This window comes from Scatophagus argus, chromosome 7 (assembly GCF_020382885.2).
Source record: "Scatophagus argus isolate fScaArg1 chromosome 7, fScaArg1.pri, whole genome shotgun sequence".
NCBI lineage: Eukaryota > Metazoa > Chordata > Actinopteri > Scatophagidae > Scatophagus > Scatophagus argus.
The window spans coordinates 18,317,723-18,342,709 of record NC_058499.1 but is presented as its reverse complement, the minus strand read 5'-3'; the positions used below and the strand labels follow the sequence as shown (position 1 = coordinate 18,342,709).

At 41.0% G+C, this 24,987-nt stretch overlaps 4 protein-coding genes across 5 annotated transcripts; 2 read left to right on the top strand and 2 right to left on the bottom strand.

Annotated features, from left to right (window-relative positions):
* Nucleotides 1–446: 446 nt before the first annotated feature.
* tbxas1 (thromboxane A synthase 1 (platelet)) lies at nt 447–7,996 on the top strand. The gene is made up of 14 exons (XM_046393265.1): nt 447–559; nt 1,069–1,213; nt 1,661–1,754; nt 2,760–2,812; nt 2,911–3,007; nt 3,115–3,231; nt 3,838–3,926; nt 4,018–4,166; nt 4,496–4,626; nt 4,717–5,070; nt 5,217–5,305; nt 5,518–5,655; nt 5,891–6,053; nt 6,473–7,996. The coding sequence occupies exons 2-14, from the start codon at nt 1,113–1,115 to the stop codon at nt 6,584–6,586; spliced, it is 1,689 nt and encodes a 562-aa protein (XP_046249221.1). The 5' UTR covers nt 447–559; nt 1,069–1,112; the 3' UTR covers nt 6,587–7,996.
* On the bottom strand, nt 7,495–12,188 carry LOC124061450 (protein mono-ADP-ribosyltransferase PARP12-like). Its single transcript, XM_046393264.1, has 11 exons — nt 11,970–12,188; nt 11,201–11,336; nt 10,831–11,083; nt 10,599–10,745; nt 10,328–10,505; nt 10,002–10,176; nt 9,608–9,843; nt 9,413–9,500; nt 9,163–9,293; nt 8,570–8,721; nt 7,495–8,300 (listed from the first exon to the last, which is right to left on the bottom strand). The coding sequence occupies exons 1-11, from the start codon at nt 12,119–12,121 to the stop codon at nt 8,044–8,046; spliced, it is 1,905 nt and encodes a 634-aa protein (XP_046249220.1). The 5' UTR covers nt 12,122–12,188; the 3' UTR covers nt 7,495–8,043.
* A 1,917-nt stretch (nt 12,189–14,105) lies between these two features.
* On the bottom strand, nt 14,106–21,801 carry fnbp4 (formin binding protein 4). Of its 2 annotated transcripts, XM_046393262.1 has the most exons (18): nt 21,668–21,801; nt 21,069–21,146; nt 20,848–20,978; nt 20,024–20,198; nt 19,708–19,855; nt 19,417–19,519; nt 18,968–19,315; nt 18,635–18,827; nt 18,361–18,500; nt 18,088–18,192; nt 17,614–17,747; nt 16,446–16,615; nt 15,958–16,253; nt 15,709–15,826; nt 15,543–15,605; nt 15,214–15,407; nt 14,857–15,014; nt 14,106–14,727 (listed from the first exon to the last, which is right to left on the bottom strand). In XM_046393262.1, the coding sequence occupies exons 1-18, from the start codon at nt 21,789–21,791 to the stop codon at nt 14,637–14,639; spliced, it is 2,769 nt and encodes a 922-aa protein (XP_046249218.1). In that variant the 5' UTR covers nt 21,792–21,801; the 3' UTR covers nt 14,106–14,636. The 2 variants fall into 2 exon arrangements, with proteins under 2 accessions (XP_046249218.1, XP_046249219.1); XM_046393263.1 differs by lacking the exon at nt 15,543–15,605.
* A 396-nt stretch (nt 21,802–22,197) lies between these two features.
* On the top strand, nt 22,198–24,894 carry bscl2 (BSCL2 lipid droplet biogenesis associated, seipin). Its single transcript, XM_046393266.1, has one exon. The coding sequence runs from the start codon at nt 22,206–22,208 to the stop codon at nt 23,472–23,474; it is 1,269 nt and encodes a 422-aa protein (XP_046249222.1). The 5' UTR covers nt 22,198–22,205; the 3' UTR covers nt 23,475–24,894.
* Nucleotides 24,895–24,987: the final 93 nt, after the last annotated feature.

The window sequence follows — 24,987 nt, the reverse complement described above, 5'->3', positions numbered from 1 at the left end:
GTAGGTCTTTTCTTTGGATTGTTAGCTTTATTTTATACTATCTGATGTAGTATCCCATCAAATAAGCAACAATATGCTGCAAAACTCAGTTATTAGTTTCAAACAGGGCTAAACCTTCTGCTTTCATCTTCATAATCCCTCAGTTTCACATATTCCTCATTTTTCTCGGTTTGTTGCGTCAGTAATGAAGCTAGGTTTTACTGTTGTGTGACCAGTGAGGAGGGAACACCACACCAAAACTGTATCTGTAACTCTGAACTGCTGTTCAACAAATTAAAATGATGGATTTAAGCATGATACCTTTGATGCATCCCCTTCCCAAAATTCAGGCTCCATTGTATTTTCAGTTTATTTTTCCAATGATTTGTCAGCCAATAATGTTCAGGGACCAGAAGCAAGTTCAGAGCTGAGAGTGGTTCAATGTGTCCTTGGGTTGGCAAGTGTAACGAGACTCCCGTACAGTAGGTGGCAGGATAATCCTCGGCTTTTTATTGGATTGCCACCTATTAACAGGGCGAAGAAAACGTAATATTACTGTTGACAAGGAGGAGCATGTAAAGTGAGTGTACATACGTTTGTTTTCACTAATATTTACATGCTGTAGTGCCAAGTTTTTCCAGATTTAATAACGGAAACAGAGAGCTTAATGCGTAAACTAACCGCTATGATTTTTGGCTTGTAGCCTAGCATCACAAATGATATGACGGAGTTTTAAACGCTCTGTTTCTACTTAAATAAAGATGGGCTATTTGGTTAGCTGTTTAAGGTTTGTGCCTCGCGTAAAGCAGTTAAATGTTCCATTAAACTGTGGTGTGTAAACAGGAAATGCAGTATTTATGCATGTCAGTGGAGCGGACAGAGCTGACCCCTGTGTTTAAAATGGAGGGGAAAGGTGAACATTTGAAAGGCTTCGGACAAAGCTGCTAAAACAAACAGCTACTATTACAATTAAGATACAGTGTTTTTAGGCTTTTACAATTTTGCAGTCAGAATATTTGTACCAGTGACCAAGGTGTCTCAAACACATATCCAGCAGTTTTTTTTCTTTTCTCTTCTCCCCACCCCCAGGAGTCTTGATCTAATAGTGGAGAACTGACAGGAGGTTTTACATTATGGAGGCTGTAGTTGACTTCCTAAATGTATTCCACATGAAGGCCAGTGGCTTGTCTGTGACGCTCAGCCTCTTCCTCATTTTTCTTGCTCTTCTCTACTGGTCAGTACATGCTTTAAATCCCCGCCTGTATGTGATGCTTGCAGCTGCTGTTTAGTTTGCAATCCACTAATAACATAAAAACACACTTTCAGATATTCAGTACACTCTTCATTAATCTGACATTTGCAGATCTGCACTTAAAGGTTTCTGATAGCATGTTACAGAGAATCTCTTGAAGGAACAGCTTAAAATACCCCTAACCATTCAGGGAACAAACTGACAAACTCGATCAATTGTGCCGTTTTGTGTGCTCCATTGAAAATAAACCAACTAACACATGCACACATCAGTCAAGACAGACAAGCTGACAGGTTAAAAGATTGGAATGTAATAATGTACTAATTAATCACTGAGCTGAATATTTGGGAAAACACTGATCTATATTCTTCACTGGATTTGCTTTTTTCTTTTCATACGTCACTCATCAACACAACTCTTGTCTTCTAGGTATTCAGTTTACCCTTTTTCTGTCCTCTCTCGATGCGGCATCAAACATCCAAAACCAGTGCCTTTCTTTGGCAACGTATTCATGTTTCGCCAGGTGAGATTTCCATCCTCCTTTCCATCCTTCCATCCATCAAACCTTGTCCTTCTTTGCCTTTCATTTCTATCAGAGCTGATGTGAGAAAAATCTTCCCTCCAGCATATTACTGCACTCCCACAGTTCTACATTGAAGAACACTTCAAAGTAGCAATATTTGATGTAAAGAGACAAATATATGATTGTGTTTTTGTTTTGCCTTTGGTTTTCTGTAATGACAGTGTAATCATTTAGAAGTTGACTCAATAGTATGAGGATTTACTGAAACTTTTCGTTTTGTTGAATTTGAGAGAATTTAATTTGTCTGATTTTGAAGGTTTAATCTGTTAAGAGAAGACATGTTGTGTGGCTGATGGTGATGTTTAGTTGTGAGTAGTAGCAGAAAGAATAAATACTTTAATTAATATACTTAATTTACTTTAACTGATATTATAATGTGCATACAGTATATCTTAGTATTACGGACAGGCCTGTATTAACATTGAGCTGATTTCATTTTGACAAATGTTTTCAGTTTACTTACATAGAGAAGAATGTTTTCAGTTTACTTACATAGAGAAGTCTATTCATCTGTACAGTAGATGAATAGGCTACACTGTGATATTTAAAATAACTTGAGACTGTGCTCCATCTGATATATGGGACTGATATAACATTCTAATAAGTCAAAATCTAACAGGATGTGAGTACTTCTGTCGAGATTGAAAGCTGCGTTAAACTGTCCAACTGGGCCTCAGCTTTGTCTCTGCCCAGTGCTGCTGCCTGCTCTCCTCTGCTGACCAGGCGAGGTGCAGTTCATCTCAAACAAGCCTGATTCATTTCTTTCCTGGCCTTCTTATATATATATACAGGCTGATATTTTTCTGCTTTCTCGAATTTACACGAAGACAGTCTGTCTCCCACGTGGAGTTAATATGATTCCTAAGAAGAGCTTCTCTGTTTCCTTTCTGAAGTTTTGAGTTGTAATTTTTTGTCTTTTCTGATGTTCTTTAACTTTCATTTTAGGGTTTTTTCAACCCCCTCAGTGATCTTATTAAGACACATGGCAGAGTTTGTGGGTAAGTAGAAGGAACACTTTCTGCTTCAGCATTTGATAAAATGAGGGTCTGAACATAGGTTGTTTGATTTACCTGAGACTGTTCTTTGTATATTTCAGGTACTATGTGGGTCGCAGACCAGTGGTGGTGGTAGCGGATCCTGACATGCTGAGACAAGTGATGGTCAGGGACTTCAACAGCTTCCCAAACAGAATGGTGAGGACATTAACCAGAGCAGGCACAAGTACACGTGCTTATTCATGATTTTAACGTAAACTTTGATGTAATTATAACTGATGTTTGTGCTTGTCCTCACTGCACAGACTCTTCGCTTTGCCACCAAGCCTACAACTGACTGTCTGCTCATGTTGAGGAATGAACGCTGGAAGAGAGTGCGGAGCATCCTGACCCCAGCGTTCAGTGCTGCCAAGATGAAGGAGGTGAGATATGAATTTATTGGGCACCGATTAAAACTGCCCTCATTTATTACAAAGAATTTTTTGCGGTCTGAAAATTTTGAAATTGGACAAGGTCACTAATGACTTTAGGGCTGTTGTCGAACTTCAGATTGGACTTCAGCATTTTTGTATGCCTGCTTCGACAGACCCAAAGAGGACAGAAATCAGACTGAGAGGAGGGCTGCCCCTTCACTCACACATCAAGACACAATCTCAGATCAAACTGTAACAGTGCAAAACAAATAGGAACCAAGATTCTGTGACGTCTTTGTGCATTTCTCACCCAATTTTTTTCAGAGACATATTTTAATAGACTTTTAATAAACTGTGATAAAGTATTCATCCTTACAACTTTTACTGCACATCTGCTCCACATACTGCACCACATGTTTCATCTTTTATTTAAAAGCAGTTACTGTACATCCACTGAGTTTGTGTACTTTGATCCATAAAGCATTTTTTTTTTACTGCCTGGTATGTGTGTTTTTTGTTTGTGGAACATTTTCCTAGATTTTGTGGTAAACAGTATTTTTCCAGAAAGTCTTAGCAGCTCTGAAGAGTGTCAAGGTCTCTTATATTTTCCTGTAGATGGTCCCACTCATCAACACAGCCACTGATGCCCTGATGAACAACCTGAATGTTTACACTGAGTCAGCGGAGGCCTTTGACATCCACAAGTAATCACACAGCAATGAATAGAGTCTATTAGAGTTGTGTTGTCTTTTTCTGTCCTGCCTCATATTTCTGTGTGTGTGCATGTTCTTGCAGGTGTTTTGGCTGCTTCACCATGGATGTTATTGCCAGTGTGGCTTTTGCAACTCAGGTGGATTCTCAGAACAACCCAGATGACCCGTTTGTCCACCACGCACAGATGTTCTTCTCCTTTTCTTTCTTCAGGCCCATCATGCTATTTTTCCGTCAGTCCAATCTTTTTGTATTGTTGTTCATGTACAATTGATATATTTGTATAAAGAATGTGTATACAGGAATGCAATTAGGGAAAAAGTGTAAAGTATTAATACAGCGTAGACCTAAAAGTGGAGGCTTTGCTGTACTCTGTTGTGGTGTAGATTGAAATGCAGAATATTTCTCAGTGTCTTGACTTCCCCGGTAACTCTTAAGTGGATGATAAATTTTATTAAGCAGACAGTAAAACAAAGCATTTATGATTGTACAGTTCTGTATAAGTGTGTAAAGTTGGCATTTCAAGTAGAGTCACCCCAGTACATTTGATTTGTGTGTCCAGTTGCTTTTCCATCCGTGGCGGCTCCTCTGGCGGGACTCCTCCCCAATAAAAGACGAGATCAGATGAGTCATTTCTTCATCAACAGCATTCAGAAGATCATCAAGCAGAGAGAGGAGCAGCCTCCTGAACAGGTGACTCTAATGGACACTTAATAATGTTAAATACAGTACAGTCTTGGGGAAGGCGTTTTTGTCAGTAAATCTTTTATTTTTAACGTTTAGAGGCGTCGAGATTTCCTTCAGCTGATGTTAGATGCACGAACCAGCAAAGAGTGTGTGTCTTTGGAACAGTTTGACACAGCGAACACTGCTGATGAGCTCGATCAAACGAGCAAGCAGACACAACCATCGGCCTCCGGTCAGGAGGACCGTCTTCACCCGCAGGAACCACCCACCAGGCGTCCACAGAAGAAGATGATGACTGAGGATGAGATTGTGGGTCAGGCTTTTGTCTTTCTGCTGGCAGGCTACGAGACCAGCAGCAACACGTTGGCTTTCACCTGCTACCTCCTGGCCATCCACCCGGAGTGTCAGTGCAAAGTACAGGAAGAGGTGGATGAGTTCTTCACCAGACATGTGAGTGTCTGTTGAACAGTTGTTGATTTATCTCAAGACAGATTGAGTTCTCACAGACTTTTTCTTTCTTTCTCTCTTGTTTTTGTGGTGTTGTGAAAACTTCAAAAATATTCATAACTGATTTGGTGTTTTCTCTTCTGTTGTAGGAGTCACCAGATTACACAAATGTCCAGGAACTGAAGTATTTAGACATGGTTATAAGTGAAACACTGCGCCTTTACCCTCCTGGATTCAGGTAAATTAGGAACATTAAATGATGATAAAAGTCAAAAATCAACTTTTACTAGATTTAGTCAAAAATAAGTCCACTTATTTTTCCACATGTATGAAGTAGAGTTTTGCTTATTTTTATAATCACCAAAATCATAGAGGAATCACAAAGATGGTACAAACAGGAAAGGGAAAATGAGTTCAGACGTATAAAAGGTGGCATTTTGCCCCACCAAGGTTTGCGAGAGACATCGACCACGACTGCATGGTGAACGGCCAGTTCCTCCCTAAAGGAGCGACGCTGGAGATCCCAGCAGGCTTCCTCCACTACGACCCAGAGCACTGGCCAGAGCCTGAGAGGTTCATCCCTGGGCGGTAGGAGGCTGTTGTGATAGTAATTAAGAAAAACTACAGTGTCTGCTCCTTGTGTATGTAGTATATATGATGGCATATGTCTATCACATACATGCAAACACCGTAGTAGCAATGGTAGTAAAATCCTTGCATTAAACTGCACTGAAGCTAAATAAAATCCTCTATTTTAATACTGAGTCGAACTCTCCTCTGCTTTTAATTCATTCAAAAATAAAACTTGTGGTTGGATCTCCAGGTTCACACCAGAGGCCAAGGCCAGTCGACATCCATTTGTATACCTGCCGTTTGGGGCTGGTCCTCGAAACTGCGTGGGAATGAGGCTCGCCCAACTGGAAATCAAGATGGCTCTTGTGCGTCTGTTCCGCACGTTCAACATCGTGGCCTGCTCTGAGACCAAGGTGGGCTGGACACCTTTAAAACAATAAAATAACAATAACAGTAACAATATAATAAAAAAAAAAACTGTTTGTTCATAACATTTCAAGTCAAAGAAGGGTATCATACACACAGAAAACACATTTACACACACGCATGTGCATTTGAAATGGAAAAATATCTGTCAGTCAGAATCAGTCCTCTTGTGAAAACAGTTATACAGCTGTTAATATCCCATCATGCATAATTGAAATAATGATGATAATAATAATAGTAACAGTGATAATAAGAATAAAAATAATAATAATGATAATGTAATTTCAAATGTCAACTTCAGTATGTATCTGTTGGCTGTTATGAATGTAATCTTACATTTGAAAATACAAACATGTATGGAGGAAGATGTTCCCTTTTTACATGGGCATTTCTTTTCTTTGTGCAGGTTCCTCTTGAGTTGAAGTCGTCGAGCACTCTAGGACCCAAGAATGGCATATTTGTGAAAATCCAAAGGAGAGACTTGGGACAAGGTCAAGCGAATTCTTCACCAGACAATTAGAAAGTTACTGTTCATCTTCTTGCATAGTAGGAAAAAATTCTCTGAAGAGTTGCAAAGCATCCTGACACACAGTGTGGAGTGTGTGAGTAGGCTTCACAATTTGTTCCTTTAAATGAAAATATTTCCATAGGTAATCTGAATACGTTACAGGACACAGAATACCTCGATCGCAGTACTGGTCGTCTTGGGGAATGAACTGGAAAGTGGACTGAAAAAAAAAAAAGAAGAAAGAGAGACGAGCAAACAAAGGAGTAGAAATGTGTAGGACTCTCACGGACAGAACTGTCAGCTTCTTGCCCCAGTATGCAGCAATACTTAAACTTTGTTATGTGTGCTTTTGAACAGGCTACAATATTGCTGTGTTACACAATGTGATTTAGGGAAAGCCTTTTTGCATCTGAATAATGGTGTTAGTTTCAATACTACCTTTCTTTCTTCTTCCTTGCACTGATTCTTAGTTATTATTTACAAATCAAATTAATTTGATATTTTAATTGATTTTATTTGATTTTTTTATGGTCTTCACGCGTTACTGCTGTCATTTCAGTTAACAGAAAGCAGTTGTACAGAACAATAATGATGAGGGTAGCTGATAGAACAAGTTCAGCCTGAAATGTTAAATGCCACAATGCTCATGATCAATTCTGTCAGCTGAACTTGAATGTTTGCACATTCCTGCTGTTTAACTGAGCCGCTCCCTTTTCTGCTGCTCACTTTATAATTCTCACACTGGAGAATTACAGCTCACAGATAATTTGGATTTTGAATCTATAAAATATTTGTGAATAAATAATTCAAATGTTTCTATGAAACAACATATATATGCCACTTGTATGTAATTAAACCTTTACATTTGGTGATGAGATTTCTCCTGTTGGTTTGATCTGTTGTCATATAATTACAGTGACTACTTTAATGACAGTTTGTGTTTATTACATAACAATCAGTGAATTTCATTCCAAAACTGAACAAGATGATTTGTTGCCCACAGTACCCCTTCATTTGAACTTTAATGAATGACCTTTGACAGACATTCTTTGACAGATTACTGGCCAAAAAAAAGCATTGTTTTCTGTTGGTATACAGGTAATGACTACACAGAAAAAGTTTTCCCATTTTTTCTACTTCATACCTATAATCCACTACACTTCAGAGGATAATATTGTAACGTATCAACTCAAACTGCCCAAAAGTGTATAAGTTCACACTACCACCACCTCAAAGATTTGCTTCTTTAAAATGTTTCATAACCATTTAATAATCCAGCAATTTAATATATACCCTTACTGAAGCATAAGTGAAAAATCCATGCTGTAAAAATACAATAAAAAGCCCTATATTCAATATCTCACTGAAGTAAAGGAACTGACTGCATTCTCTATCACTGTGAAACCCCACAAAGCCACTAGATTCCAAAGTAAAAACATCCTCAAATATAGAAACGACAGAATTGTGACTTATGAGTAGTTGATAAGATACTCTGGATAAATCTGTTGTTTTTCAAAGACAACATAGATGCCAGGGTTGCTCTTGTGGTCAACGCAACTGTCGTAGAAGGTTTTGCCGTCTTCTTTTGCCGGGGGACGGACGTAGCTCCTGCTTCCCCTGGTGTACTCCCCCACCAGGACCAGAGCAACAAACATGGTCTTCTTCAGGCTTATTTTGTTTCTGGAATATCTGTCTGAGTAGGATGCATCTCTGGCAAAGTAGCTTCCTAAAATATAGAAATGTGTTAGTTATAGCACAGCCCAAAAGACTGTCAAGTCCAAGTTTGTGATAGGTTCTTTCATACTGCCACGGTGAAGCATGCTGCCTTTTGTCTGATAAACCAGGGAATCCAAAGTTTACTGCTCCCTCACCAAAACATAACACAGTGCAGGAAATTTGAGGAAAAGACATTTATGCATTATATCATATATGCTGTATGATCAGGATTTAACATGAACAGCTATTTAAACTACTACTTAAACTGATCCACTCTACCTTTGCCATAGGCTGTGCCGTGGACGCCACATACCCTCCAGTCAAAGTTCTGGTCACAGATGGCCTCAACCAGGGACTCATCTGTCCCGTGGAACAAGTACTGCTCATTCACAGCACTCCCTCCATTCCTCTTCTTCATCTGCCCTTTCTGCCTGACCACACAATGCAGAAAACATATGTATGATGATGTACAACTAAGTATTCACATTAATCAGTTGCTGCTTCTATAAGCTTATATTTTTTTTTATCTCTACCAGCTCCTGAGGAAAAAATCTTGGCTGCTAAAAGCTTCATTAAATTGTATCTGTCTGCTGTTTCACAGCTTTAGAGCAAACAACTTCCTGCTGTGGCTGCAAACAAGGCTATGACAGCTGTGAGTGAACCACAACAGTAAAGCTGTGGGCATGACAGGTAAGCAATGAGCTGAAACTCGCTATAAAGCTCCCTAAAACTGAGAGGAGCTGCAGATTTAGCTGAAAATTCTCTATAGGTTCATCGCCACAAGAAGAGAAGCCAATTTCACATTACTTTCACATTGTTACTGTAAAAAAAATGATTACTGCTGCTTTAAGCCAAAATGTTTTGTGATTTACCACTGAAAGACTGTCCACAGAGAGGGATTCTGGATCCTCTGGATGCTGTTAATACTACTCTTGGTCATGGTGTGCTTAAACAACATCTCAATCCTTTCAAACTCCTTTGCAGATTTGGAGAGAGTAATGAGCTGAAACATAAGAGAACGGTGTAGATGAACAGGTCATTAACGAATGGTTGGATATGGACGAACAAAATCGGTAACAAAAACAGGAATATTAGTGACAATAACTCAAGCTACAAAAATACCTTGTATCCAACATCTGGTAGGGCCTTTTTGTCCCAGTAGGATGGGAAACTTTCATCGGTGGAGGAGCTGGAGTTGTGAGGTGATGCACTACAGAGGACACAAACACAAAAACTGACTGATTAACAAAGTCACCGGATTCAAAACAGCAGTGCTGCAAAGACAATGCAAAATATCTATATCAGAAATGAAAATACCTCTTCAGCTTCACCTCCACGTCATGAGCAGACACAAAGCGAGGCCTCCTTCTGACCTCTCTCTTGGTTTTGTACTTTACGTTCTGCTGATACATCTGTTGGGTTCCTGGTGCACCTTTGAAGTAGAGAATATACTGCTGTTTGCCAGCACCAAAAGGAATCTCTGTATCTCTGTCTGCCAGGTAGACGTTCTCCAGAGTTTGAGATGTAATAGAGGCTGGTGTGTCACCATCGCTCTGTGGAGGAAAAACCGCAGACAGCAATTCAAAGTGTGCCAGCAATGGAAAAAGTGATTAGTAAAGAAAGAAGATGAGGACGTAGTAAATCACTGTGTACTTGTTCTTTCAAACAGGGACTATGAAGGATCAAACACACTCATACATGTTTGACTGACCTTTCCAAACTCCAGCCATTTCCCACTGTCATCCTTCCAGTACCAAAGCCACTCTGTTGTAAGAATGAAGTGGGGGGGCTTCGAGACAGACGAGGCAGTGGACAGGCGACTAACTGGAGAACCTCTAAATGTCATCGCCATGAAGTCAACTGACTGCACAAGGGAGGGTGAAGAGCTGGAAGCAAGCAGCATCAGTAAAACAACATTTTCCTAGACATTTTTAAACACTTTTAAACACCTAATGTGAACAAATGCTTAAAAATCTATATCACTCTACAAAGACAGTTGTCTGTGCTTCTCTGTGGTCTATTTCTCCATTCATGAACCTTTGAATAGACAGAAATCCGGGAGTCCCTATTGTTGCCATGCAGTCTTTGTCATGTTCTGGATCACAGTAGGCCTTTTCAATGTCCTCCATGTTAGGCAGGTCCTTCCAGGTCACACCATCGCTGTCTAACACCTGCCATCTGTAAGGCAGGTGCCAATGGACACGGGCACACTTCTCTAGGGAAAAAAAAGGTACAAAGGCACTCATTAGATTCTCTTTGCACACACGTGTTGAGAGGTTTCTGTAGATATGACTGCTCTCAGTGTTACCTTTGAAGCTGCAGTGTCTGCGAATAAAGAAGAGGCAGATTTCATTCCTGTCAGCATCACTCATGGCTTTCGATGGAGAAGAACTCGTGAGGCATGCAGGTCTGCTGTGGGAAGACTGCTGAGAGGGGATTCTCGCCTCTGGCAGCACTGCAGCAGACATGTATTTCTATATAAAATACACTGATACACTGTGCAGTTCAAAAGTTTTCTATAAGAGTCTTTAATTCTTTACCAGGACCAGCAGTGGCTCCTCTCTCCTGCTGTTCCACAATGATGAATTTATTTCTGTAGATCTCATGAAGATTTTCAATATTCTCCTGACTGAATCCTCGGAAGATCTTCATTCCATGGGCATTGAAATGGTGGGTTCTCTTGCAGGAAGAGCCAAACTTACAGTCGCCCTGGAGGTAATGCTGGCAGACGTGAAGTTTGTTGCAGGAGGTCGTGAACTTGCAGCCATCGCCCTTGTTATAATGTGGACAAATCTAGAGATGTGTACAGAGGTTAACGTGTGATTCCAACAAAAATGTATGATGGATCATTCAGAAATTTATATCATTTCCTACCCAATAGCAATAGTTTCTGTTGCTAGTACAACCTACCTCAGGAAGCAGGTAAGGATCATTCTGCAGTAAGAGCTGGAACAACTGCTTCTCTGTCAAATCTTGAAGACCATGTCTCCTCAAAAGCTCTGCATTGTGTGTAGAAGCCACACTATGGGGATTTTTACACTTGTGTCTGAAGAATAAATAAAGTGTAATCTCAGTGAAGGGCTGTGGTTTTAGTGAATTTACCACTGACATAGCTTAAAAGTATACATTTGGTCTACTGCTGGCATTTCTGGTAAATTAAGGACCCACAGAATGCATTTTGTTGTTCAACAATCACAATCAACAATCACCTCTGTCACTGAGCACAGGACTCACAAACTGCTTTTACTTCAACACCCTGCAGTCCCACACAGATGTTTCATTTTATCTTGATTAGGCCTCTGCTCAGGCTCATGTTGTGTGGAGTTTTGCTGTCAACTACCTGTGTTCGCCAAACTCAGTGTACCGGCAAGATGTTTTAAGTGTGAGTTGTCCTGCTAGATGGATCATCAAACACTGGCGGAATGTATGAAATGTGTGCCAACCTGTCATACACGCCCCCCAAAAAAGGCTAGAAAAGAATAGAATAGAAAAGGTCTATTCAGGAAATGAAAAGTGGAAAGTGGAGGGTGTGGGGCTTTAAAGAGTGAAACGTCTTGCCTCCAGGTGCTCAAGAGTGCTCAAGTTTTGACTTGCTATAACAAACCGCTCACCACTAGTTAACATAAAAACAAATTGCAAACCCTCCAAATGTGAGTTAACACAATGACAGTCTACTCACCCGAACGTACAGTCCCCGCATACGAAATACTTGCACAGGTGTAACCCATCGCACTGTGGACACTCTCTGGGTTTTTTCTGACAGAGCCGCAGACTGGTTTTAGCCACTATTAGACTATCCGGGCTGAGTGCATTATGATTGACTGTGGCCATCCTGAAATGCGTTTAACCGGAGCCTAATCTACACCGTTGAGCAGATCTGTGCACAGAGAAATTAAAACTGAAACTAGAGGATTGTACGTCACAGACAGAACAGTGGGCCGGCCCCTAAATATTTTTACCAACAAGTTTGGGCCTTTATTTCTACAGTAACTCAAACATTGAGTTGTGAGTGTGGGTATGCATGACTTACATGAGACTGAAGAGTGTTTGAATAGTGTGGACCACTATCTAACGCAATCCGTTCTGCCTTAATGAAGCTTAATGTTCAGTTCCTCAAAGTCTTACCTCCACTGTTTGTTTGTTGAGGTCATGGTGAGTGAAACTGCATTACAGATTTATGACAGCTTCAACAAAACCTGAACATTATGAGCTCAGTGTAAGCAGAATTTATGTTGCTGTTGTATTTTATTGCATTTGATTGCGTTAGAATGTGCACATGTACCTAAAAAAGTGGTCATGTAGACACAATAGCAGTATTGTCATTTACACCAACTGCAAATCTGTTAGTAACCAAAAGGCACCATGTTTTATTACATCACATGGATGCTCTAGACACCAACTATATTAGGTTGCCTCCTCCCATCAGCTTACTTGAAGCCTGTCTTTGTCAGAGTGGCTCATATTTTATGTGGCTGAATCAATTCATTTTGCTTGTAGTAGCCTTTAGTTATTAATTTTGTTTTTCTTCTTGTTTTCTACAGATGTGCATGTGGACATTCAAAGACAAGGGTAGATTATGAAGTTGCGTACCGGTTGTTACCTTGCCTTATCTGCTGACATTTCAGTATGTTGAAAAATAACACTGGGGTGGTGTGTTCTACAATATACCTGGAAATAGTTGAGTATAATTTGTAGGAAGCTGTCATTTCTTTAAACAGTGAAAAAATACTCTTGGAGACTTCCAGAAGGATTTTAAGACTATTCGAAGCTAGAAGTCTGATAAAGTTAGTTTGAGATGATCTGGTTTAAAGCTTTACATTTGACGTATATTTGATCATTGTCTTGAATCCCAGCTCATGTATGTAAAATGTTTATCAAGATGTATTATTTGTTGTTGTTGTTAGTGGTGGTGGTCTTTGTCCTTGTCTTTGAAAGTTTTTGTTTAAGGTGTTGACTGGTTTAAATAGATGGAAATTAAAAGAAATATAATATGGATGTGGATGTGAATGTTGGAGTCATCTCCCACAGCTGCCACTAAATCACCAGTGTTTACTCGATATTGTACTACTAAATCAGTAATAGTAACATTAAACCCTCTGGTAATGTTCCAATATAAGCTTCTTGTTGTTCAGCCACTTGTTTGGCTCATTATAAACTACACATAGTGTGATGTATCAGAAGGCCCCCATAGTCACCACCACAAAGAGACTAATGGATGTGTAACGAATTACTGATTCTGTATCAGTAACCACTCAGTATGATGTACAACTTTACTTGAGTGGTTACTGATACAGAATCAGTACTTCATTACACACACACAAGCGAGTAACTATAAGATAAAGTAATGAGGGACTACTTAGTAACTACTCAGCATTATGTAACATTATGATTGGTGCACAGAAACAGGAGGTCGTGTTTAAGTAGTTAATAATGAATGAATATTGAATAGCTTTTCAAATGTTCACCAGCTGGTTCAGAGTTTATCAGGAACTACTAGTGAAGAAAGTTGTCAGTATAATCAAAAGTATTAATAAACATTCCTCAATGATTCTCCAGTTCCTCAATATTCTGTTATTTAAATTCTGTGTACCTTACTGTGAAGTGTAATTGCAAATATTTCACAAAATCCCATGGACCCGCCAATTTTCAGCCTCTGACTGCTAACCCTGAGCTACTCAGGAAGAGAGAGCAGGTCTTTGCAGAATGTAGGTGAAGAAAAAAAATTAAAATCAATAAACCATCTACTCATGGACTTGTGAAAATGTGGGGATGGCACTGAACATTATGGAACAAGATAAACATAAATACAAGTGAGTTGTCTATTCAAAACATTTGTTTTTAATGAATAATAAAAATACACAGCATAGAAAAACAACTTAACAAATGGCTCTGGAAAAAAAAAAAAAACGTTTAATAACTTTATACAAAATATACAAGTTCAGTTAGATTCCCTCCCCTTCCAAAAACTTGGCTTATCCCATTATTCACTGTATGTACACAGCTCTAAAAATGTTCAATAAAATAGATAATCCTTCCAAACAAACAGTGGTGGTCATCTGCTTGGGGTCTATACAAAATGGTGATGAAGTATATCTGATAAATTCCAGACATTTGGCACATTTACGACAACAAAAACAAGACGACACTCAAACCCCTCTGGTGAATGGCCTGCCATGTAAGGGCCTCTAAATGTCTCAATCAAGAACCAGGAAAATGGTAAATTAAGTCCATAGATCATTCAACAAAACCTGAACAAAGCTGAGGAAGGATGACCTTATGGTGATGTTTGGAGGGGATTTAAAAAAAAAAAACAACAACAACAAAAAAAAACGATCCTGGCTGGATATTATGTGTTATTCATGGTCTTTCGTTTCTTTAGTCGCTCCCGCCAGTTTTCAGGAAGTGCTTCAAAGTTGGCGTTCTTTGACGCTTTTCCCCTGTAGAATTGAAAAGTTAATAAGGTTAATAAGTTGTAAAGGATTACCAAGATTAATGAAACTACAACCTTATGTCATCATCCTAACTATTTTTTTTTTTTTTTTTTGCCTACTCAAACATAAACATACGTCATAAGCTGCTGTTGCTTCCACTCCTCGATACTCTTCTTGTTAAGCTGATCTCGGTCCTCGTCACTGGAGCTGCTCTTCTCTTCCTCATCCAGCTCCTTCTGGATGCTCTGCCACTTTTTCACCAATGAAGGCATTTTGATCTTACTCTTCTTTGACTACAGGGGAGACAAAGGAGGACAAAATCACACTGCTCCTTCTATTGTGTTTTGGGATTTAATCACTGGACTACAAAAAGTTAAGAAAACCAATCCAGAAGCTTTACAATGAAAAACAGCTGATAATGAATATTATTGATATTCTAATCTAATGCCATAATTCCATTCTTTGATAAATGACGTAAAATATTAACTCTACCTTATCCTTTTTTGCTTTCTTATTCTTGTCTGTGGCCACAGCTTTGGCTCCAGGATGTTCATAGGGTGGCTGGGATGGTGGCAGTGGTGGTTGAGGGGGTAGGGCTGGGACAGGTGGGGGAGGAGGTTCACATGGGACCAAAGGGGCACTGACAGCTGATACGCCCCAGTAGGCAGTTGCTGACATTAAAGGGGCTGCAGACAAAAAGAAACCTTTATTGAGAGAACACTGGAATGTTACTCAGTAATTTGCAGTCATTTGTTTACCCTAACTAGAACACTGCCTTAGAGAAGTGACACACTTCTGAGGCTTTAATCAGTAAAATATACTTCCAAGCTTTGTCTTGGGAGCACTTGCTCTAAGTGAACACAGACTGGGCTCTGGTCTTCTTTCTGAGGATGTGTAATAATTCTGTTCAGACAAATTGCCATTTTTGTTCCTAATATGATTAATACATGCAGTAACTGCAGATGCTGAGTAATGACACAGTTTTACCTGCACTGACAGCAGGCTGGGTGTAGAGAATGGGACTGCTGCCAATAGTAATAGCTTTATTCAGCTGACTGGCTTTACGTTTCTGACCCTTCCCCAAGGGGCCAGACGACTCCACAATCTGTGTGAGTGAAGACAAATACAAGTTAACAGCTGCTGTCCTGTTTTACTTTGAATTTACACATATAGCCTTATCAGGTACAACATCAGTGCAATAATTAAAAATAAACCAAGACACCTGATTACTCCTACCTTCATGCTAGCAGCGCCTGGAGGTAAAGGAGGCCTCACACCGGCATCTTCCTCAGTTCCAGGTGCTGGAGGCTCCCCGTCATTATTATCATCATCCATCTCCATCTCCACCTCCATGATCTCTCCATCACTGTCAGGAGGGGGAGGAGGTGGAGGTGGTGAGCCTGGTGGGAGAGGTGGAGGTGGGGGGTAGTTGGAAGGTGGAGGTGGACTGTCAGGAAGAGGAGGTTGAGATGGAGACCAGAGGGACGATGCACTGGGCTGAGCAGGGGCTGGTGGGGCAGCAGAGGAAGTTCCTGTAAAACATATAACACAGGCCGTTAGTGAGGATAGCATTTTTTTCAGACAGTACGCACAGTAACACAATATTAACTGATCATTACTCATGCATGAGTGAATATTAAAAAAAAACGTTCATAGCCTAAAGTCATTAAACAAGACACTTAACAGGCTGAGCTAAAAAGCAGATGTAGCAGCAGTAGACTGACCTGTGACCCCATCAGTAGATGTAGATGATGTTTTGGTATCCCCCTGGATGGATGTCTGTGTCAGGGTACCCTGGCTGCCCTTCAGGTCCTCGCATTTGTCCTCCTCTGTTGGGAAATCCCACTGGGAGACACCGGTCCGGTCGTTCACATAGAAATACCGCCTGTGCTCTCTAAAAAGTAGGACAACAGAGATAGAAGACAACAAGTCTCAACGACCAGCCTAGCAACTGGCTGAGTGGCATGATACCCTGGGACATTGGGGCAAAGGAGTGGACATAATGGCCACAGTAGGGGGCAGGATTGTTGGTATGGACAGCGACTTTAGCCATCCAACAGAAGGGCCCAATTAGAGTGTGGTTATGGATGTGGATAGGGAACCCACCTTGCTCTCAAAAACAAAAAAAGCAAAACAAATCATCTCTAGGTCCTGAAAGTAGCATTCAGCAGCTCACACCATGGTTGTCACATTTGTTCCGTTTTAGACAACCATTCCCTCCCAGACACAGGAAGACGCCAGGGAGGAAGCATCATCATCATCATCATCATCATCATAATCACATGTCAGAAAGTAACAAGCACACAGTCAACTCATTTTACATCAGAAAAAAGAAAATAAAAAAAACAGAAAGACATATGAAATAGAGTAGGTCTGACCTGCTGGATTCCCGTCATTGCTCCATCTTCACCTTTTATTTGATGCTTGACACTCCTCGCATCCAGGGCATCATTCTGTCTGCACTGCATTCTGGGAGTTGTGGTCCTGTAAAGTGCAAAGCTCTCCCACGAAACCAACCTTCCTACCACACCGCCCCCACCCACTTCCAATTTTTCCACTGACTGGACCCATAAGCAGTCTAAAAAATGCCCTCACAACAAAGGGCCTAAGAGTCTGTATTATAGGACAAGGTGGCAGGTATATTTTACAGGAAGCAGGCTGGCCCAGTGGATGCTCCCTTACCAGTACGTGCAAGGCAGAGTGCCAGGATTGTATCACAGATACCTGAAGAGTCTGTTTCTGGTAATTTTTTTGATCCTCTGGGACTGGTTAAGCTTCTCCCCAAGTCATGTTACAAAGTCTGCAACCTCAGCACCGAGGGAGTTGTAGTCACATGGTAAGATTTTTGGGGGACGAGGGAGTTTAGAGATGTGAAAGGTAAGGAGCGCGTACCTGTCCCAGTGGCAGGACCAGCCTTTAGGGGTGGCGTTAAGTTCGTAATATTTTATGTGTTCGGCAGCTTCCTGCAGCCGGCGGCGAAGATAGACCCCATTCAGGGCGCCCTCCCTCCAGTCAGCAATCCGAGTCTGGGGAGGAAAAAGGACAAGAAAAAGGGGGAGGGAGGAGATATGTGTGAAATACAAGTCCAGAAAGTAGAGGAAAAGGGATAAAGACAGATAACAAAGAGAGAAGAGCTATAAGATAGATGAGCCACATGGAAGAGTAACTACAGTAAGTTTCCAGAATGACACATTCTGATGGATTATTATGAGAATTTTAAATATTAAGTACTACCACATGACTGTGTGCAAAATGATATGAAACAAAATTAAGCGTTAAATATTTCATAAGTCCAACTGGGATTGCTACAACTGGAAACTGGGATAATGTTGCTTGGGAAGGATGGTGAACTTGAACCCTTCTCACCTCAGTTTGTAGCAGAAGCAACTGAAAGTTTGAGATTGCCTTTTTGTTTATCCCCAGGAACTCCATCTTGCTGGTTAATGTGTTAGCCAGTTGTCCAATCTGAAACTATAGGTTTTCATCATGAAAAACATGTCTTAATAGACACTGTCACAGTTGTTATGATTGGTAATACAGTAGTAGCAATGGTGCCAGCTAGATAAAATATACAGTGTACTATTTACACCAGATTGAGAACAGTCAAACGGCAGCAATGCAATGCAATGTTGTTGTTACCTTAAGCTCAGGAGTCTCCACTTTGAGCTCGGGAGTTTCCGACTCTTCTTTAACCATAGGTTTTGAAACAGCTTTCTCCTCATTACCGTCTGTTTCTTTGTCTTCTTCTTCTGCAATGCTCTCTGGTACTTGAGAAGGTGCTATAGGACACAAAAGAGGCATTTAAGTATACAGGATTTTTTTTGCTTAAGTGGAGGGATTTTTAATGTCCTTTCGTCCACTCTTGTCATGCTAGTAACATTCTAATACCATGCATGTCATTATTTGGACCCACCTGTGTCTGTGTTGTCCTGTAGGTCTGAGCTTCTGCTGTTTGAGTCAGGGCTGGCAGCACAGGGGAAAGCAGTCTTCCATCGGCTTTTCTTCAGCAGAAGAACACGAGACCCGGAGGCCTCTTGGCTTGTCTCAGAACAAGGACTGGAGCCCCCTGCACTTCCATCACCTTCTTCCAGCGCCCGTAGCTCAGCCTAAGAACCAGACAACAGGTTAGAGCTTGGTCACACTGACAATAACATTTGCAGCAAATTGTGAAATACCAGTGCTACAAACAACTTGAAGGTAATTCCTGTCGGTAACAAAAGGACACACACACACAAAAAAATCCCACCTTTTTTCTCTCCAGTGTCAGTTCTAGTTCCATTGTGTCCTCCTCTGCCTCCTCAGCATCTGAGTTCTCTCTGGACTGCTTCTTGATGCAAAGCTCTTTCTGAACATTGGGGACTGAGACTGGGTCTGGGTCCTGTGGAGGCGTACAGGGGGAGCCTGCAGGACGAACACCTTCTCCATCAGAATCCAAACTGTTCTCAGGCTCGTCTGGACCTTTAAGCAGTCTTTTTCTCCATTTTTCTTCAGCTTCTTTCACTTCAGAAGGGATCAGAGGACCAAGCAGAGATGCAGCCACTCCACGGTGCTCCTCCTCTTCACTTGTAAGGCCTACAACACTCTCAATGACCTCCTTTAATACAAAAGGTGATACATTAAAACTCAAAATAATGACCCTTCAGCTCCACAGAATAACACTGATTCACGTTCATTTTGAACTTAAATGAAACTTGCCTTCACTTTGGTCTCTTTCACTAGTGTCGGGGCAACAGCGGATGCAGCGCTTTCCTCACTGTGATAACCTGCATGCACTGTGCCATTGCCATTGACACTAGAGCTGCAAAGAAAAACATAGTTGAACTTCTGTACTGAGACATAACCAAAAAAGTGAATACAAGTGTTTCAGGTCGTGCAAGTAGATTTATTTTTATTTCATTTTGTTTTTATTTTCTGACTTGAAGATAAAGATGTTATTGTTGTAATATATTCTGTAAAGTTTTGACAATGTTGTCAGATTCACCCTACCTGTTGGCATACTGCCCCAGGCTTTGCACCTGATCAGCCAGATAGTGTGGCAGCTCCCAGGACACCTCGTTGGTCAGAGTGTTCCAGTAATAGTAACAGCCAGAGTTCTCATCCCATACCTCCTGCCAATCTCCCATCTCTACACCCACTGCAAAAAAACCATAATGGTTTCATCAATGTGGAGCAATTTACACACACATAAGTAAGCAAGCTTATATTGTGAAAACAACTACAATTAATTTGAAATTTCTTTGTTAAAATATTAATTAATCAGGAGGACATGCACACCTGATCTTTATACAGTAAAGACTGTTACCTCCAGCTAGTGAGTACTGAGTATTGTACTCAAACTCAGTGCTTTCTCGATTCTGTCCTTCACTGGCAGGTAGCTGCTGAGTATTGACCTCAGGTCTGGGAGGGTCAGTCGCTGAGACTGACAAATGAGATGCTGTATCATCTGAACTTGGCTGAGTGGTGATTGCATCAATTTCCTGTGGTGGAGAAAACGGTGAGATTCATTTATAATTTAACAAAAACATATGTTCAGTCCTAAGAATGAGCCACACTGTTTACTTTGCATAATTAATGTGATTTAATCATAAAAATAGATCCAAGTTAGAACCCTAAGAATTATTAGGAATTTGAATCCTAAAAAATTAATTACAAATCAGGAAACCAAAGCCTAAAGTCTACTGTATCACTCTACAGTGGAATAGGCCCACAGGTCTAGTGAAAATCTCTCTATTCAGTTCACAGCTAAATACTGCTATCCAATTTCTCATCTTGAAACCTTGTAACATTTCTTTTTTTGGACTGAACTGGGTGCACTTATGATCCTTAAGGTCCTATGAACTTTAAATCACAGAACCAAACCAAGAACATCCATTTCTGTATAGGTCGGAGTCTGACAGATAAATATCAGCCGTTTCATTCGTTGGGCGCCTCCACTGTGTTAGTTGTTGGAAATTATACATACATAAATGTTATGGTGCCTCTAATGGGTATAGGTTAACTTTTAATTATCAAGCTGTCTGTCTTGAAAGTTGACATTTTAAAAGAAAACACAACCACAATGTAAACATTTGTTCTGAGTCCAGTGACCAAACCAGAGAATTAAGATACACAGCAAGTTATACTCACAGCCATGAAATTGGCCAATGTACTGTCAATGTCAGTTGACTGATTGAGTTGAGAATTTGCAGTTGAACGCTGAGAGTCCCCGGCTTCCTCATCATCACTGTCCTCATAGGCTCCAAGCAAGGACAACCCCTCTAAAGAAGAAGACAAAAATTGCAGTCTTTTCTTGTTTCAAACACAAGCAGCTACATACATATATATACACACACACAGAGTTATTGTACCTGTGGCCTTCACTGCGGGAGCCTTCATGTTTGCGCGCACTTCTCTCACGATTCTGTGACCATCACTCTCCTGTTCATCTACAAAAAAAACAATCAAGGTCAGCCAGGAGATTAATTCTGAGCTGCAACAATTGCTACAGCAAGCTAGCTGTAGCATAAGCCACGGGTATTCCCACACAGGCTAACAATTAACGCGACACCCATAAGGTCACAGACCTTAATACACGTAGAAAAAGCAAACCAAATGTAACAGTGTTTGTGTTATGTAGGCGTATTACCTCTAGTTAGCATTAACTAGGCAAGTCATTTGTCGAAAGCCTTTTCTGCCAGACTCACAAGAATCACTAGCTTGCTAACGGCTAGGTTAGCACGTAAGCCGATAGCTTCTGATCGATCGGTTAATAAGGGTCTCCTTTCATGGGCGGTGACAGTTAGCGATCATTTAGCTGTTTGTTGGTTACACTGTATCTTTGTACCAGGTGTTAACCGATCCGGCAGCTAAATTTAGTTCAGGGAATCCATTTTTTAGACGAGCCAATTCTTCACAACCCAGGTATTTAGCATTTAGCTAACTCGTGGCTAACATGTTAAAAATATACCATCAGATCCAGAGGGTGCTTCATCCCTCTCCCCGCCATTCCCACCACGGAGCCCAGGGGGTGAAAGCTGTAGGATCGTCCTCCGACCGACCGCTCCTCCGGTGATTCGACTTTTCTTCCCCATTGCTGTATGACAGTCTAAGGGCCGCCTGCTCCCCTCACTTGCGTCGTTGTTGCAAATCTGCTTCGCTGGTTCGTGCTAGCACAAAAGAAGGTTTCAACTTCCGGTTTATGAGGTCATGTTTTCTGTGTAGCAGCAGCAGTGGAATGCTAGTCAACTTGCTAAACAGCTTAGATCCTGCGGCCAAGTCAGTATAAAACCCGCATTTAACCTCTAGCTAGAAGCAATTAGTATTTTCCTCTTGCCGTGTTGCGTACCTAGTTCGTAGACCAAATTAGCAGTAACTAGCTAGCTTAATTAACAAGTTAAAACTTGGAGCCTAGGTGAGTGAGGGTGTAACGTTAGTTTGTTGAACAGACTGGACATGGGAGGGCGAACATAAGCAATTACACAGATCTGAGTAGGAGCCACCCACTGATGTCTGATCACAAGGAGGACCCACTACAGTGGCAGCATTCAACGGGGCTCGAAGGAGGAACAGCTGCTCAAATCAGGACCAGAAGAAGATCAGCGTGTTCCGGATCAGACACAATGGGGGCTACGATGGGACCGGTTCTGCACTGGCTACACGATGTAGCAGCTGTGACGCTCCTCAAAGCCCGGCGAACTTTATTTCAGGCTGCCATTCTGTTATGTGTCCTGGTCCTGCTATTGTGGGTGTCCATCTTTCTCTATGGAAGCTTCTATTACTCCTACATGCCCACTGTGAGCTTCTCCACCCCCGTGCACTTCTACTATAAGTCCGATTGTGATGCCTCAGAGTCAGCGCTTTGCTCATTCCCCACGGCCAACATCTCTTTCATGAAGAATGAGAGGGACCAGGTGATGGCTTACGGTCAGCCTTATCGAATATCTCTGGAGTTAGAGATGCCAGAGTCTCCAGTGAATGAACAGCTTGGTATGTTCATGGTCAAGATGTTTTCTTATACCAAAGGTGGGAAGACTGTCTCATCAGTGGGACGATCTACAATGCTGCACTACCGCTCCAGCCTTCTGCAGACCCTGAGTACTGTAGTATTCTCTCCTTTCCTTCTGACTGGCATGGCTGAGCAGAAGCAGCTCATAGAAGTTGAGCTCTTCTCAGACTACAAGACTAATGCTTATCAGCCCACAATCGGCGCCGTCATTGAGATCCAGTCCACACGAGTGCAGATCTACTCATCTCAGCTCCGTATCCATGCATACTTCACCGGTATAAGATATGTTCTGTACAACTTCCCTCTGACTTCTGCAGTGATTGGCGTGGCCACCAACTTTGCCTTCCTCAGTGTCATTGTGCTCTTCAGCTACCTGCAGTTCATATGGGGCGGGCTTTGGCCACCAGACCAAGTAAGAGTCAGGGTTATGATGGGAGACAACGCCCGCATCCAACAGAGGAGAGAGGAGGCTCGGAAGCGCATGGAGAAGGAAAACTCACAGAAGGAACTTGACGCTCCTAAAGTGATTGGATCTATGAATGAGGCATCTGATCAGGGAGACGACACAGTGTCTGAGCCGTCGTTAAAGAAGCCCTCGATAATCCCTGATGGCTCTGGGGCAGATGTGCCAGATATAAAGGATGAAGAGTCTCATGAAGCTGTAAACCCAGAGGAAACGAATAGCTCAGATGTGATCAGTGGATGGCAGTTGCCTCAGAAGGGTGAGACAGCACTTCGACAGAGACCCGGACCGTGGATGAGCCTGTGAAACATGCCACTGCACACACTGAAGTACCTATAGTATATGCAGATAAGCTGCACAAAGTCCCATCACTCTTTATTATATATTGAATGTGATTTGACATGTATTGATCAACTCAATCAAACCCACTGTTTAAGTTGGCCTAAATACAGATGCATGAAAATGTAAAACCCGTGTTGTTTTAGCTTACTAACTACAGCTTATTGTCTTGTTTGAGAACAGGTTACCTCATTGCAACTTAGACCTCTGATCATTTAATTCTGCTTATTGTCTGCTGAGTGGGAAGCCTGCCCTAAAGACAACAGCGTAACTACAGTCTTATGTTTGTGCCAATAGCAGGTGATACTATATTCCAGCTCTGGCCCATAGCAATTTTGCATTACCATCAACAGTTTAACACCCTTTTAAAATCAGTTGGGTGTTCCTATGTTTTACTGCTCCTGTCTAAGGTGGCCTTTTCTCATGTAATGGCCAGCTTGAAAGCTGATGCACACATCCTATAATAAATCAGAAGAAGTCAGATGAGCAGTTCAAACATTAGTCGAGTTGATTCTGTTTTGGAATGTGGCCACCCCTTCCTTGAAACTGAATTTTAAGTTGGGTTTTTTCGAAGAAGGAATATCCTGAAGTGTTTCAAACCCTTTTGGAGGATACACACAAATAAGTCTTGTGATGCTTTTATCTCAGAGGGTCTTAGATTCTTAGATTTAGAGCAATTAGATTTGGAAAATGTGTCTATAAAAGTGTCTCTGTTTATAATAATTTGCCAGAAAAAAATGAGTCAATGGTCCAGTCAGAGGGACATAAGGCATTTGTTGCTTTTTCATTTTGCAAATAGAGACACTCTGTTTTGGTATAATGTGATCTCACTGCTGTGACATATTTAGTTCAAGCTTCAATGCTTTTACAAAGCTGACATTCATTCCAGCATATCTTTGTATTCACTGTCTGTTACAGTACAGATTGTACTCTGCAGGTTGGTGCTGTAAAAATGGTATTTATTAAGTTTTCCTCACAACAAAGCGCCAAGATATTATATGTGTATGGGTCTTTTTAAGTATTGTATTAAGTTTGTATTTAATGTCAAGCAACATAAAATATAAGAAGAATAAGTGAAGTTACTGTTTTGAAATTGGTGCTTGTTGTTAGAGCTAATAAAGTGAAGGTGGTGCTCGTGTATGGCTCTATGTACTGAACCACACTTCAGCTTATGGTTTAAGCAAGTTTATGAGAGGGTTTGTGGAGGTTGCGGTGATGTAGGGTTTTGCACCAAAGATATTGTTAAACTCATACTGCGTTCATGTTCTGTCTTCTTTTATTCTGTAATTTGGAATATTCATTGTAAAAGCTTGTGTAGTTATAAGAGTAGGTGTTATTTATGCGTTGAACAACTTAAATAAAGGTACAGTAGTGCACTTTTCTTTCATTGTGGTCTCTCTGGTAAATTTGTAATATGTACAATCACAAACTATTGCAAAAAAATATATATTTTTAAATTTGTCAGAAATACTAGATTTGC

Excerpts from the sequence above, each read along its gene's own strand:
- tbxas1 (XM_046393265.1), top strand. The coding sequence starts at position 1,113 with ATGGAGGCTGTAGTTGACTTCCTAAATGTATTCCACATGAAGGCCAGT. Across the intron at positions 4,167-4,495 it reads GCCCATCATGCTATTTTTCC|TTGCTTTTCCATCCGTGGCG; the intron begins GTCAGTCCAATC and ends TTGTGTGTCCAG. Across the intron at positions 4,627-4,716 it reads AGGAGCAGCCTCCTGAACAG|AGGCGTCGAGATTTCCTTCA; the intron begins GTGACTCTAATG and ends TTTAACGTTTAG.
- LOC124061450 (XM_046393264.1), bottom strand. The coding sequence starts at position 12,121 with ATGGCCACAGTCAATCATAATGCACTCAGCCCGGATAGTCTAATAGTG. Across the intron at positions 10,506-10,598 it reads CAGACACTGCAGCTTCAAAG|AGAAGTGTGCCCGTGTCCAT; the intron begins GTAACACTGAGA and ends TTTTTTCCCTAG. Across the intron at positions 9,294-9,412 it reads TACCAGATGTTGGATACAAG|CTCATTACTCTCTCCAAATC; the intron begins GTATTTTTGTAG and ends CTTATGTTTCAG.
- fnbp4 (XM_046393262.1), bottom strand. The coding sequence starts at position 21,791 with ATGGGGAAGAAAAGTCGAATCACCGGAGGAGCGGTCGGTCGGAGGACG. Across the intron at positions 18,828-18,967 it reads TGACACTGGAGAGAAAAAAG|GCTGAGCTACGGGCGCTGGA; the intron begins GTGGGATTTTTT and ends TCTGGTTCTTAG. Across the intron at positions 15,606-15,708 it reads CCAGCCTGCTGTCAGTGCAG|AAAGAAGACCAGAGCCCAGT; the intron begins GTAAAACTGTGT and ends ACACATCCTCAG.
- bscl2 (XM_046393266.1), top strand. The coding sequence starts at position 22,206 with ATGTCTGATCACAAGGAGGACCCACTACAGTGGCAGCATTCAACGGGG.